This window comes from Podarcis bocagei (assembly GCF_964188305.1).
Source record: "Podarcis bocagei genome assembly, chromosome: 9".
Classification (NCBI taxonomy): domain Eukaryota; kingdom Metazoa; phylum Chordata; class Lepidosauria; order Squamata; family Lacertidae; genus Podarcis; species Podarcis bocagei.
This window is the reverse complement of record NC_138134.1, coordinates 43,725,345-43,738,554: the sequence shown is the minus strand read 5'-3', so window position 1 is coordinate 43,738,554 and position 13,210 is coordinate 43,725,345. Positions and strand designations below refer to the sequence as shown.

The window sequence follows — 13,210 nt, the reverse complement described above, 5'->3', positions numbered from 1 at the left end:
AAACCCTGAACTGCAAATTGAACTGTAACTGCTAGAGGTTTGGAAAGTGTTAAACTCTGCTATACCACAAGATAACATTTGACCTCAACCTACATCTATCTTACATTAGCATCACAAGTACTTATTACAGTACAAATGTATAGAACATACTGAAGCTATGTGTTTCACAATACTTATGAACACTGCAATATTTTATATTGAGGATTTCCCCCAAAGTCTCAGGAGCACAGAGTTCTCTCTTAATAGAATATATTCATGTTGTGATAGCAATACAGTGATCCTGACGATAATGCTTTTTAATATCTTGGAGGCCTAATACAATGTTAAGTGAAATTCAATTATTTATGTAAGCCATCCAGTCGCCTTGCATGGAAATTTTGATTAGTTTTTCCACTGTTATGTTTTATCTCCAGTAGGTGGAGCCACTTAATAAGCCTGAAACGCCAACATATAAGCAGTTATTATTCAATTAAACCGGTATCCCAGGCTATGTACACAAAACCAGCTCAAAATGTTTCCTCCCACTGCATTTCAAGTTATATTTACATGTTGCTGTATGCACCAGAGAGAGGCCAGAGATGTCATCACCTAATGCAAAATACCTGTTAGGTTCCACTGCACCTGTAACATCTGCCCCCCAACTCCTAGTCATGAAGCTGCCACCAGTTCATGAACAGCTGTGTCAAATGTACACACCTCAGCTTAATTGTGAAGTGAATGTGGCTTAAATTTTCAAAGTTGGAAGTTGGTTTGAAGGAAAACACATCAAGCAACAGTATTCTTCAAGAAGCTAAAGGAAATATGCGGATTGTGGCTAGCATCCTGTGTAAAAGGTAAAGGTAACGGGACCCCTGACCATTAGGTCCAGTCGTGACCGACTCTGGGGTTGTGGCGCTCATCTCGCTTTATTGGCCGAGGGAGCCGGCATACAGCTTCCGAGTCATGTGGCCAGCATGATTAAGCCGCTAATAGAGAACCAGAGCAGCGCATGGAAATGCCGTTTACCTTCCCGCCAGAGCGGTACCTGTTTATCTACTTGCACTTTGACATGCTTTCGAATTGCTAGGTTGGCAGGAGCAGGGACTGAGCAACGGGAGCTCACTCTGTCGCGGGGATTCGAACCGCCAACCTTCTGATCAGCAAGTCCTAGGCTCTGTGGTTTAACCCACAGCACCACCCGTGTCCCTTTTAGCATCCTGTGTACATAGTTTCAAACAATGGCAGTGGGAGTGTACTGGAGCTACAGTACATGGTAATGTGTACACCATTTTAGAGCCTCCCCCGGTGGGCTCAGTCCGGATTACATGTTAAACTTAGGTCCCATTGAACAAAGTCATGGCTAACTTGCCTCACTGTTTTCAATGACATCTAACTTAGCCTACTTAATTCAACGATTCTGGGGTTTCCAATATTCTGAAGGGATGTTTAAGCATCAAATGCACTACCGCCCTTTTACAGGAAGGGATCTGCACGAATCCTTTTCTGATATTATACTGGATGAAAAGTAACACACAAGAAATTGACCTGTGCCATTTCCTTGTAGCATCTGAAGATGGAGCTTTGAGGCAATGCTCACAGGTGTACTTAAGAGCCCAAAGGCACAACAGCCAAGCATCCTCTCCCACCTTTGACAGCAACCTATATCCAAGCCTCAGTGTGCAAAAAGCAGAGAGCAGGATCATGACCTGAAAAGCAAACAACTCCAGATTGCTCAAGTAAAATAGCCTACGCTATACAATATAACCTGCAGTTCTCTGAAGCAGCAGAGGACCCCTGCCTCTCAGCTCTGCAACTGCATACTGAAAATTACATACATGCAATTGCAAAATACAATAATAACTTCTTTTTTTGCATATTTGCAAGGTATACAAGTTAAGCCTTACCTCTCTGCTTTGCTGGGGGAAGGGAATACAAAAGACTTTGTACTTTCTCTTCAGTAAGATTTGCAGCAAAGGTGCAAACAGTAGCCCTTGAAATTTCAAGCAACTGGAGTATTTTTCACTTACTACAACAGATCTTTCTGAAGAGGAAAGAGTTGCAATTGCAGACCTTGAAGAACAGGTTGTTCTGTTGCAATGGTATTTAAGGCTCTCCTGCATACATACTTTCCTTCCTTCCTTTTCTCTTTACTCAGCTGATGACCCAGAGAGGACCCAGAGGGCCTCATAAGTTACCATGGGGTCCTTTATAACCCTATGTAAACATATGAACAATTACCTACCTGATATCTAGTACACCTGCATAACTTGGATTTAAAGGAATGAGCAGACATTCTTATGTTGCATTCACAAATAATTTCTTTTATAGGAGAGCTGCCTCACAATATCACCACTTTTTACAGAAATAATGGTATATAACCAACATCAAAACAGAAAATAACCACCTTTATTTAGTAACAGGGATCAGAAAAAAGGTAGCATAGGCCAGTGGAATATGCTTAATTTCATCCCATCTTTGTCACAATCTTTTGTTCACTTCACTGTGAATACTGCCAATGTGGCTAGCCACCAGCTGAGGAATTAAATAGGTCAAAGATATGGAGAAGATGGTGCTTCTTGATTAATGCCACATTTAAGCAAGTGAGGCAAACCCTGGAGTTCTAAGAAGCTTGAATAAAATTCAATACAGTATAATTAGACATTACATACTAAACCAAAAGGTTTTATTTATAAAAGCCTCATAGCTCAGGATTATTCATACAATATAGAGTCAATTAACCATTTGCTTCATGAATGCAATTCTAGTTAAAGACCCATTACCTAAGCTCTTTGAAATGGATTAATGTCTTCTCCAATATTTGGACTGCACTTCGTACATTCAAGGACTGAGTTGCCCTTTTGCGTAGCACTGTAGTTTATTATTTTTATTAGCTTATTTTATGTGGGGTGAAATAACATTAATTGTCATTATATTTGCTCTTGTAGAACTTCAAGGAGGAATTCAACTGGGAGAGCAGCTTTGAGGCATTATCCTGAAACTTTACAGCATTTGGGGGCCCTTTGAATTAGGAATGTGAAGAGCATCTTACTCATGTCCATGGAGTTTTCCACTATCCATTTTATCATGTTGGCTCTCAACAGATCTCCGTCTTGCTCAAGAAACAGGTGCACATTCAGCTGTTAGTCACCACGCTAGTTCACTTCAGGGTAATTGAACATCATCTACAGCCCCCATGCAAAGGCTGCAAAGATCAGTTAGCTGTCAAACTTTCTTTCACTTCCACAGTGGATCTGGGGGGGGGGGGAATCCTTTCACTGTGAGTTTTGCTGCTGCTCTTTGCAGCTTTTGCATAACATAAAACATCTTGCTTCATCAAGGAGACTTATGGGGGAAAGCTGCAAGGAGCTGTGATAAGTGTCAAGTAGTCATGGGGAAGCTTTTCACCATAGAGGTGAAACTGACAAGAGGTCTGAAGTTCCTTGTCAATTTCATATCTAGCGTAAAAGTATTTCTAAGTACTGATGGCTCAATGAGATGAAAGGTTCCCTGTTTCACTACAGTTCTTCTCAGCATCTCTATACAATTTTCTGAGATTCTGCAAAGTGCTTTAAATAGCATCACATCTAGTTTTTCTTTCTGAGCAGCATGTCAAGATATTACAACATCCAGCCACCAAGAATTTCTCCTATCAGCAGAAAACAAACTGAGTATGATGTAGCAAAGAGTGGGTTTTTAAAAAAATTATTATTATTATTAAAAAATACTTGTACACCCCAGTGGAACTGCAATTCCTGGATCACAATTTGAACCTTATGGATTATTGTAGCATCCATGCTTTGGGTGAAAGAGTCAGATAAAAATGAAATGAAACAATGGAAGATTTGTCTGCATAGGCATTATGGCACTGTCAGGATAGTCTAAATCAGCCTTTTTCAACCTGAGGGTCCCTAGATGTTGTTGAACTACAACTCCCATCACCCCTAGCTAGCAAGGCCAGAACTTGGGGATCATGGGAGTTGTAGTCCAACAACATCTGGGGACCCACAGGTTGAGAACTGCTGGTCTAAATGCTACGTTTCTAGTACCCTCATTTGGATGTTATGGGTATGAGGCACAGTTGGAAGCACAACTGGTCTAGAACCATCCCAACCTATTAGCTAGATATTATTCATGGTTGCCACCATTCTCCTCCTCCTGCACATCTTCTGGCTTACACAGATGGCATGGAAAGAGAGGCCAGCATGGAGAATGGAAGAAGCAGCAGGGGTATCTCCTGGTACTCAAGAGTTAGAAAGGGACTATTCCAACTCGCTCCTCAATGTAGGCTCTACAATGCAGCATGCAAGTGCAGCATCTCACACAGGTGACTGTCCAACCTTAGCTTATATGAGGTAAAGGAGAGTCCATCACCTTCCCAAGACATGTTTATTCCACTGTCAAACCACTCATACTGCTATGAAATCTCTTCCAATGTTGAGCCAAGATCTGTTTGCCTTCATAATATCTGCCCCCCCCGAAAGAAAACAACTCTGCTCCACCTTTTGCATGACAGCCCTTCAGATATTTGAAGACCATGATTGAATCTCCCCTTAAGCTTAACTTCTCTTGGCTAAACAAACCCTCCTCTTTCAACTACTACTCACAGGACTTGGTTTCCATCCTCATCTCCATTCTGATCACCATCCTCTGGACATGTTCCTGTTGGTCAGCATCTGTTCTCAGATGTGGCATCCAGAACTGGATTCAAGACTCCAGATGGGGCATGAACAGCAGAATAGAGTGTAACCCTTACTTCTCATGATCTGGATACCATGCTTCTATTAATGCAGCCTAAGACTGCACTGGCCCTATTAGCAGCCATGTCACAGCACACAATCCAGTCCTGTCAAGCACCTATTATTTTGCAAAATGAGCCTGAAATTTTTGGCAATATATATATTCATGTACAGTTTGTCATTTTTACAATATTACTGTTTCTAATGCCATCAATGATGACCTACATGAATAAGAGTAGGATGGATATTTGGAAAAGTTGTTCTGTGAGGTTGTCAAAAAAAAAAGGGGGGGAGTTCCAGTTGGCTGATGGCTCTCTCTGGCAAATAGGGCTTTTTATTTTAGGAAACAAGATTTCTTGGGAAGATAAATGTCACATTACAGGACAGTTGTGCCCATTTGCCTAGAGACACCCTGATAAGGTCAGAGATGATGACCTTTCATCATGCAGCCAGAAAAGGGGCATGCAACCCTAAAGGTCTACAATCAATATGTCAGTCTACTTGTCACACAATAAGAGACTGAGCAGAGAGTATAGGAAGCCGAGAGACAGAGCCATTTGGGGGCAAAACCCTCTGCAGCACCTAAATGAGCATTGTGAAGCATCCATCGTCACCTTATTTTATCCTTCCTCTGTGCTAGTAACTAGCCATCTAGTTACACAGAGCAACTGCCTTTGATAACTATATCCCTGCAGATCACATGTGAATGTGTTGAACGACTGTGAGCTCTTAAACAGGTGAAATCAATAAACTGTTTTTGAAAACTAGTGCTATCGCCTTGGTCTCTGTGCTTTCCTCCTCCAATATTCCAAGTCATGGGGGGAAATGCAAATTTTAAACAATGTCAGAGATTTGACTAGAGCAAGCAGGGGGTGACATGGTGGATAGTGGCTTTTTAAAACAAGGTTTGAGTACAGCAAGAAGGGTGTTGGGTAATGCACTGTTGTGCTAGCCTTTTAGTGTTGGCTTCTGTGTTTTACCCATCTCTGCTACTGCTTCTTATTAAAATTAGTTGGTTGGGCACAATGGCTCAGAGTCTCTCCATCTCTGCTTTACTCAAATCTCTGCCATAGTTTGAGTAGAGCAAGAAGGAAGAAACACTGAAAGGGGGAAAATGCTGTTTTAAATTTCTCCCTCTTTCACTCCTCAGCTGCTTCATGTGAGGGAGATAAAGGATACAGAGCCCTCAAACATTCCATAGTACCTTCCCACAGAGTATTTCACTTCTCCATCAAGACGTTCCAGGTACAATGTAGTAATTTAGAAGAAATGTTTTATTAACACGTGAACACCATATATGTACATCCGTCAAGTGAACTTAGCCTTCTGTAACTGAACAACCTTAATGAAAGGGATTGCATTTAAGGTTTTATTCATCTTAAAGATACCGCAACACCTATCAACATGGGTATGTGCACAAAGGAGGCTACAAAGTAAGAGAGAAGCAGCAGCACAGAAAAGGGGTGATGGTCTTTGTGCAAGGGAGAGTTGGAAAAAAGAAGGAAGGAGGAGGTAGGGAAAAGGGGATGAAGATGATAATGGTGTGCAGAGGAGGCTGCAGAATAGGAAAGAGGATAAGGCATAGATATGGTGGTGATCTATGTGCAAGGGTCTAGATTCAGGTAGGTAGCCGTGTTGGTCTGACGTAGTCATATATATATATATATATATATATATATATATATATATATGCAGGTTTTGGTGTCTTCGGGTGTCTTCCCGTGTAAGAGTTGGGGTGTCTAGGCGACGTTTCGACGAGGTCTCACTCATCATCTTCAGGCTGGTGCTTTCGGCTTCTTGTTACTGGAACAGAGCAGGATCTCAGTGTTTGAGTTCCTATAAATACTGTTGAGGGGGTGTGGTGTATAGCCTCCAACGTTCTGGGCAGAGAGGAAGTTCCCAGGTTAGTGTGTCTTTTCTTCTTTTGTTCATTAATTACTTGAGGGATATCTTGAGTGATTTCTTGAGTGATATTCTGAGTACCACTTAGGAGGGTCATTAGGTGTGGATTAGTTGCTAAAGCTTTCGTGTCTTGACCTCTTGACCTTGTGAAGAGTTTTTTCTGAGAAGATGGCTGTACTGCACTTAGTTGTGCTCTGGCTTGGCTTCGTGTATAGGGGCGAGCTGTGGTTTTGTGCCCTGTGCCAGCCAGATCTGTGTAGGGATTGCAGGGGGGTGCAGCATCCGGAGGTGCCACTATGGTTTGGCTACTGGATGGTGTCTGTAATTTATCTGTGGAGAGGGTCTGGGTTTGGGTCTGGTGTGGTTGATTGGAGATGGCGTTCTGTGTGCCCTGAACATTAGGTCCAGTCGTAGCCAACTCTAGGGTTGTGGCGCTCGTCTCACTTTATTGGCTGAGGGAGCCGGCGTATAGCTTCTGGGTCATGTGGCCAGCGTGACTAAGCCGCTTCTGGCAAACCAGTGCAGCGCACGGAAATGCCGGTTACCTTCCCGCTGGAGCGGTACCTATTTATCTACTTGCACTTTGATGTGCTTTCGAACTGCTAGGTTGGCAGGAGCAGGGACCGAGCAACAGGAGCTCACCATCTCTTCAGTGTATCTGAAGAAGTGTGCATGCACACGAAAGCTTATACCAAGAGCAAACTTAGTTGGTCTCTAAGGTGCTACTGGACAATTTTTATTATTTTTTATCTATGTGCAAGGGAGAATTGAAAAAAGTGAGGAGGAAGGTAGAAAGAAAAGGGGGGGTGTGAAAAGAGGAGGTGCAAAGGGGATCACAAAAAGGAGGGAGGAGGGACCAGGGGAATGGGCTTGAAGACGGAAGCAGTGGCACGGAATGGTTTGAAAAAGAGGGCCCTCATAATTGGGTGGAAGGTGAAAAGGATAATTCATAGCTGCAATGTGTGGGAGGAGGAAGATTCTGGTAGTTTACATGTGGGTGGTTTATGTGCAGGGGGGGGTCCCCACAAAAGGAGGCGGCATGCACATGGAGTGAAGGTGAAAACAGGTGCAAAGTGGGATTGCAGAAGAGAGAGAGAAATTGTTTCAGAATAGGACTGGGAAGGTGAAAAGTGAGCTTAGTAGTTGCCTGGGCTGGGAAAGGGAAGTTATAGTTAATGTGGGGGGGATGACAGTGGAGTTGGCGAACTGAGTGATCAGAAATTCAGCCCTTAATAAATAGAATCTCTCTGTACAGCAAGTATGATAATCCACACAATGTTGGGACTTCATTTTGAAAAAGGGAAATCTACAGCCTGAATTCTATGGAAAGAGACATGGAAAATATTAACTTTAATTTTCTCCTGCAAACACAGTGCTTTACAACAATCCTCTACCTTAAAAAATGAATGCTTTTTACTTGCTTTATCCTGCAGTGAAATCATAATACTGTGCTGATGACACCATAGATAGTTACCATGGAAACTGATCTCTCAAATTCAGCCTTAAGAAAGTACTCAAACATTGGTCTTCAAGAAGGATCAGAGATAATATATTCCTAATTTAAAGCTAGCTATCTAAGAAATAAATTGAGGGTATGCAGATTTTAACATAAAATACCACAAGCATGTAAAACAACCAGCAAACCACACCACAGAAGCGTTGCATCAAAAGAAAGGTACAAAAAAACCCCATTTAAACAATTAAGTGTTACTGCTTGGTTGTCTTTATTCTTTTCTATAGGGTGCCAGAATGCACACAGATTTGTAAGAAATTCTATTTTGATTCCATAGCATCCAAACAACAATTTTCCTTAAAATAATGTCTTCCATTTGCTAATCTACTACAAGCAACCTACTATTCAGCCTCCCTGCTGGACACACACACTCAGCCACAAATATAAAATGTTATAGCAAATTGGGGTGGCGAGTACATGCACAAGTAAATCATGCATATGTTAGCTTTGCCTCCTACAATAAAGACATTATACTGTAGAAATTGCAACAGAAAATCCCAAGGTGAAACCTGTGCCACACAGTTTTAAAGCACCAGTGTTTTAATGGTCAGTAGCTGTAGGGAATTTAAAAAAACGTTAAAGCCACAGAGAACATTCTCCACAGCAATTCATAATATTAGTTATCTATTACTGGATGCCTAAGTTTGGGCACTCAGTACTTGCGTTCGCAGAAATGTTACAAATTGACAGCATCACAAGATCTTGTGTGAGTAGCAGTCCTGTTTATTTATATCACAAAGTCAAGATGCACAGAGCTGGAAAGAACCTGATGGGTCACCTATTCTAAGTTGGAGTAGATGATCCTCAGCGTCCCTTCCAATTCTATGATCCAATGATGATAGTAATAATAATGTGATTATTTGTACCCTGTCCATCTGATTGGATTGCCCCAGCCACTCTGCACGGCTTCCAGCAGTCTAAGATTTCTGGGCTAAACACAAACTGTAGAAAACACTACAGAACCTGTTCTTTAACAAGTAAGATACAGTGCATATGTGTGGGTTGTCAAGCACAGGATCACAGTGGTAATTAGTCACTCATTTCTTTTCAAGAGTAAACAAAACCAAAGATCTTATTAATACTGTCATAAAACATACCTCGTTGCTAATGGTGGTGCTTTGACCCTCTGACTTTTATCTTTACACCCTACCCATAATCCCTTAGTCATATACCTCACAAACTACTTGTTCTTTTACTTTTGGTTTTTTTCTGTTTGTCAAAGTGCTTCTCTAGCTGCTCCTTTGGTCTCATGATTCCCCCAATGCTCCCTTAACTAATTAGCCAGCAGTTGTGACTCTGATCGTCCCTGTTGCTTTCTGAAAAAAGCTCAGTCTCCCACTCATTGCATTGAAAAGCTGCCCACCTCTTTGCTCCTTGTTATCTGGTTCTCACTCTCAGCTCACTACCTATAATGTCATTTGCTGTTAATTCTCTTCATTCTCCTTTCCCACTCTCACCTTTGCACCACCCACCATGCTTTTCCTTATGCTTAGAAGAACAAGCCCTTCTATTTCCATTAGCAAAAATTCATTTTATTTTATTTTTTGTTAAAAGAGAGTCCGGATTCATCTTTCAATTGTCACTGTAGCTCCACTGGCACATATTTAGTGCAAAATAAACAAAATAAACATTAAGTAGTGGTGTATGGAAGTGAGAGCTGGACCATAAAGAAGGCTGATAGCCGAAGAATTGATGCTTTTGTATTATGGTGCTGGAGGAGACTCTTGAGAGTCCCATGGACTGCAAGAAGATCAAACCTATCCATTCTGAAGGAAATCAGCCCTGAGTGCTCATTGGAAGGACAGATCGTAAAGCTGAGGCTCCAATATTTTGGCCACCTCATGCGAAGAGAAGACCCTGGTGTTGGGAAAGATGGAGGGCACAAGGAGAAGGGGACTGCAGAGGACGAGATGTTTGGACTGTGTTCTCGAAGCTACCAGCATGAGTTTGATCAAGCTGCGGGAGGCAGTGGAAGACAGGAGTGCCTGGTGTGCTCTAGTCCATGGGGTCACGAAGAGTCAGACACGACTAAATGACTAAACAACAACAAACATTAAGACTGCAATATTATGCATGCTAGTAAGTCCTATTGAACTCCATGTGAATTACTTCTGAGCACACATACAGAGGATCCCACTGCAAGTAGTAACTGTGACCGACAACAGGACAAACCTCCCAAGTCTATTTTTCATGCTAGAAACCAGTTGCGACTATGACCCCACTATTCAGATAGTTTGCACAAACCACAATGATATATTTATTTTGAAAACAGCATATAAATTTATGTCAAAGAGGCATCTGTCAACTGCCTTTCCCTCTATTTCCTACCGAGCCTGGTAAGGGTTAAGTGCGTGCACTTGACTCTTCCTCTGAATACTGTTTTCAAGGAGAGCCTAAAGCAGATTAAAATATGTCAGAAACTTCAAAGCAGAAGACTGTTCTTTCAAAGAGGTTTCCTTGTAGCACACACACACACAATTAAGCACTGCAAGCAATTCTTGACTCCACTATGGAGATGCAATTTGATAAATAATCTCCCAACATTCAAGGCCAGAATCATGCAAAACTATACCATCAGCACTTTCATCTACCAACTCGCCTCCTCTCTCTTTCCTGTGGCCTTTTCATTTTATTCAGCTCTTCAATGATAATAAAAATGTGCTTCCTACCACTTAGATGAGGCGACACATGCTCTGCTGGTAGAGGGTCGTTTCCATTTTCCGTAGTGATGCTGGGCATGTTGTCTTTTTCAAGCAGTCTATCCACCATTGCAATAATGCAGTTTAAACTCTTCCCCACATTGGCCCACACCCTGTCCTGAAAAAAGTATCAGTATCACCACTCAATATTTAAAAATGCATTTAAAGACACAACAGTAGATTCATTAGTTTCCTTACTATAGTGAATAATAACAAAACAATATATTCCAGCCTTGAATCTACTTCAGCAGAAGATCTTTGCTACTTACTTCAAAGGTACAATTGCAGAATAAATTATTCTAGGATTGTCGCTACGTTTAGAATTGCCAAAGACTATTCAAGAGGAGCATCCATATTGGTATATTGCAGCAAAGAGAAAGACACATGTAATACCTCAAAGACTGACAAATATGTCACATATACAGTTGTGGACCACAGCTCCCACTTTCTCAAATTTATTTTGGCAAAAATTATTTTGGCAAAAATTATTCTTGTGCATCTGAAGCTGTTTGGGCTGATGTATATTCTAAGGGAAGAGTATAGCTATTTTCTTCAAGATGAAATACATTAGTACATGTTTACATAACTGATGAGAAGCCCAGTCCCTGAAGATACTCAATACCTCCAAGTGGGAAGTGGCATTTTTAAAAGTCATATAAAATTAAATTCGTATCCCACCCTTCCTGTGAAAGGAGCACAGGGCAGCAAGCATCACATGATAAAGCAACAAAACATCCTAAAAACAATTCCAGTACAGATGCAGACAGGGAAATATCTCATCTTAAAAGGCTTCTTGGAAGAGGAAGGCCTTTAGTAGGTGCCCAAAGGATGCCGTTTTCTAATATTCAAGGGGAAGGAATTACAAAGGGGAGGTGCAACAACACAAAAGGCCCCATTTCGACATTATGGACCTCCTGATAACACGATATCTGCAAGAGGCCCTTACCTGCGGAGTGCAGTGATTGATAGGGTATACAAGTAAGGCCACCTTTCAGGTATCCTGGCCCCAAGCTATAGAGGGCTTTGCACATCAAACTAGCACCTTTAACTTGTCTAGTAGCTAACTGACAGCCAGTGCAATTCTTTCAACAGTGGGGTAATATGTTGACTATATCCTGCCCCGGTGAGCACTCGAGCTGCCTACATTTTGCACTAATTACAACTTCTGGACAAATCTCAAGTGCAGCATTGCAGTAATACAGCCTGTGATTACCAGCTCACAGATGACACTGGTCAGGTGTCCTAGCTACTGAGGTCACCCAGGCCTCTAGCAACAAAACAGAACCAGGAGCACCTCCAAACTATGAACCCGCTCTTTCAAGGGCAGTATGGCCCCACCCAAAGCAGGCAATTGACCAATTATCTTTTCTTGGGAACCATTCACCTACAGCACCTCATTTTTGCCACAATTCAGAGTTCACCACTGAGCCCAGGGACCAGTTCAGGGTTTGCACAGCCTCTCTTCATTTGGGTGCTACTGAGAAATATAGGTGGGCACCACCAGCATACTGATGAGGCCTTGCCCCAAATCTCTGAATCTCTAAATTGCTTCATATAGATGTGAAACAACATTGGGGGCATAATGGTACCCTATGATATCCCACAGCACATCTGCCAAGGGGCCAAAAGACAATCACTCATTATCATTCTTGGAAACCAACCCATAGGACTGGAACTACTGTAAAACAGCACCTCTATACCCATCCCACTAAGTTGGCTGAGAAGGAGATCATGGTCAATAGTACTGAAAGCCACTGAGAGATCAAGAAAGAATAACTGGGTTGTGCTCACCATCTTTAAGTTCAGCTCCATAAATTTTTGAGGGCTAGTAAACATTTCATTGTGTTTGCAAGTATAGCATGGATGCCTGTGGTGTTGTGGTTTATGTTTGCAGTGGTCAGTGGCAGAGAACACATTCTAAGAATAAAAAGGAACCGTGGTGGATTAAAGCTGTGACTTCAAACAATTGTGCTTACTTGACTGTTCATTAACAGCAGGTTTTAATAGGCCATGGAAATCAGGAAACAAGTTTTATGGGGAGAGAATCAGATGCCTTAAGCAGTGATATATCAGGTTCAATCAGCATTACATAACTGTTCAGCATGTCACAGTTACTTGTAAACTCAACTACTGGATCTTCAATCACATGGTAAAGCTAGCTTACAATATCTAGCTAGCTTCACGTTTCTGATCAGCTGTTGAAATAAGGTAAAAGCACATGGGCTGAATTATCAACAAGATCGTCAGCAGCTATTTCTATCTGCCCATGAAAGAAAAGGAACAGTATAACAATAATTTAAAGACAGGTAAAAGTGGAATATTTCTAAAGAGATATGTGAAAGTGCAGGATAGAATGCCAAGTAGGAGAAAATTATAACATG

The 13,210-nt window shown here is 41.7% G+C and overlaps 1 protein-coding gene across 8 annotated transcripts in view; it reads right to left on the bottom strand.

The window, feature by feature from the left end:
• Positions 1–13,210, bottom strand: part of INPP4B (inositol polyphosphate-4-phosphatase type II B) — a gene marked incomplete at its 5' end in the record, with an annotated part of 266,775 nt that overhangs the window by 43,551 nt on the left and 210,014 nt on the right. For all 8 annotated transcript variants that reach the window (XM_081208335.1, XM_081208336.1, XM_081208333.1 and 5 more), the window contains one exon: positions 10,800–10,947. In XM_081208335.1, the coding sequence (XP_081064461.1) occupies positions 10,800–10,947 (148 nt within the window). The remainder of the gene's footprint in view (positions 1–10,799; positions 10,948–13,210) is intronic.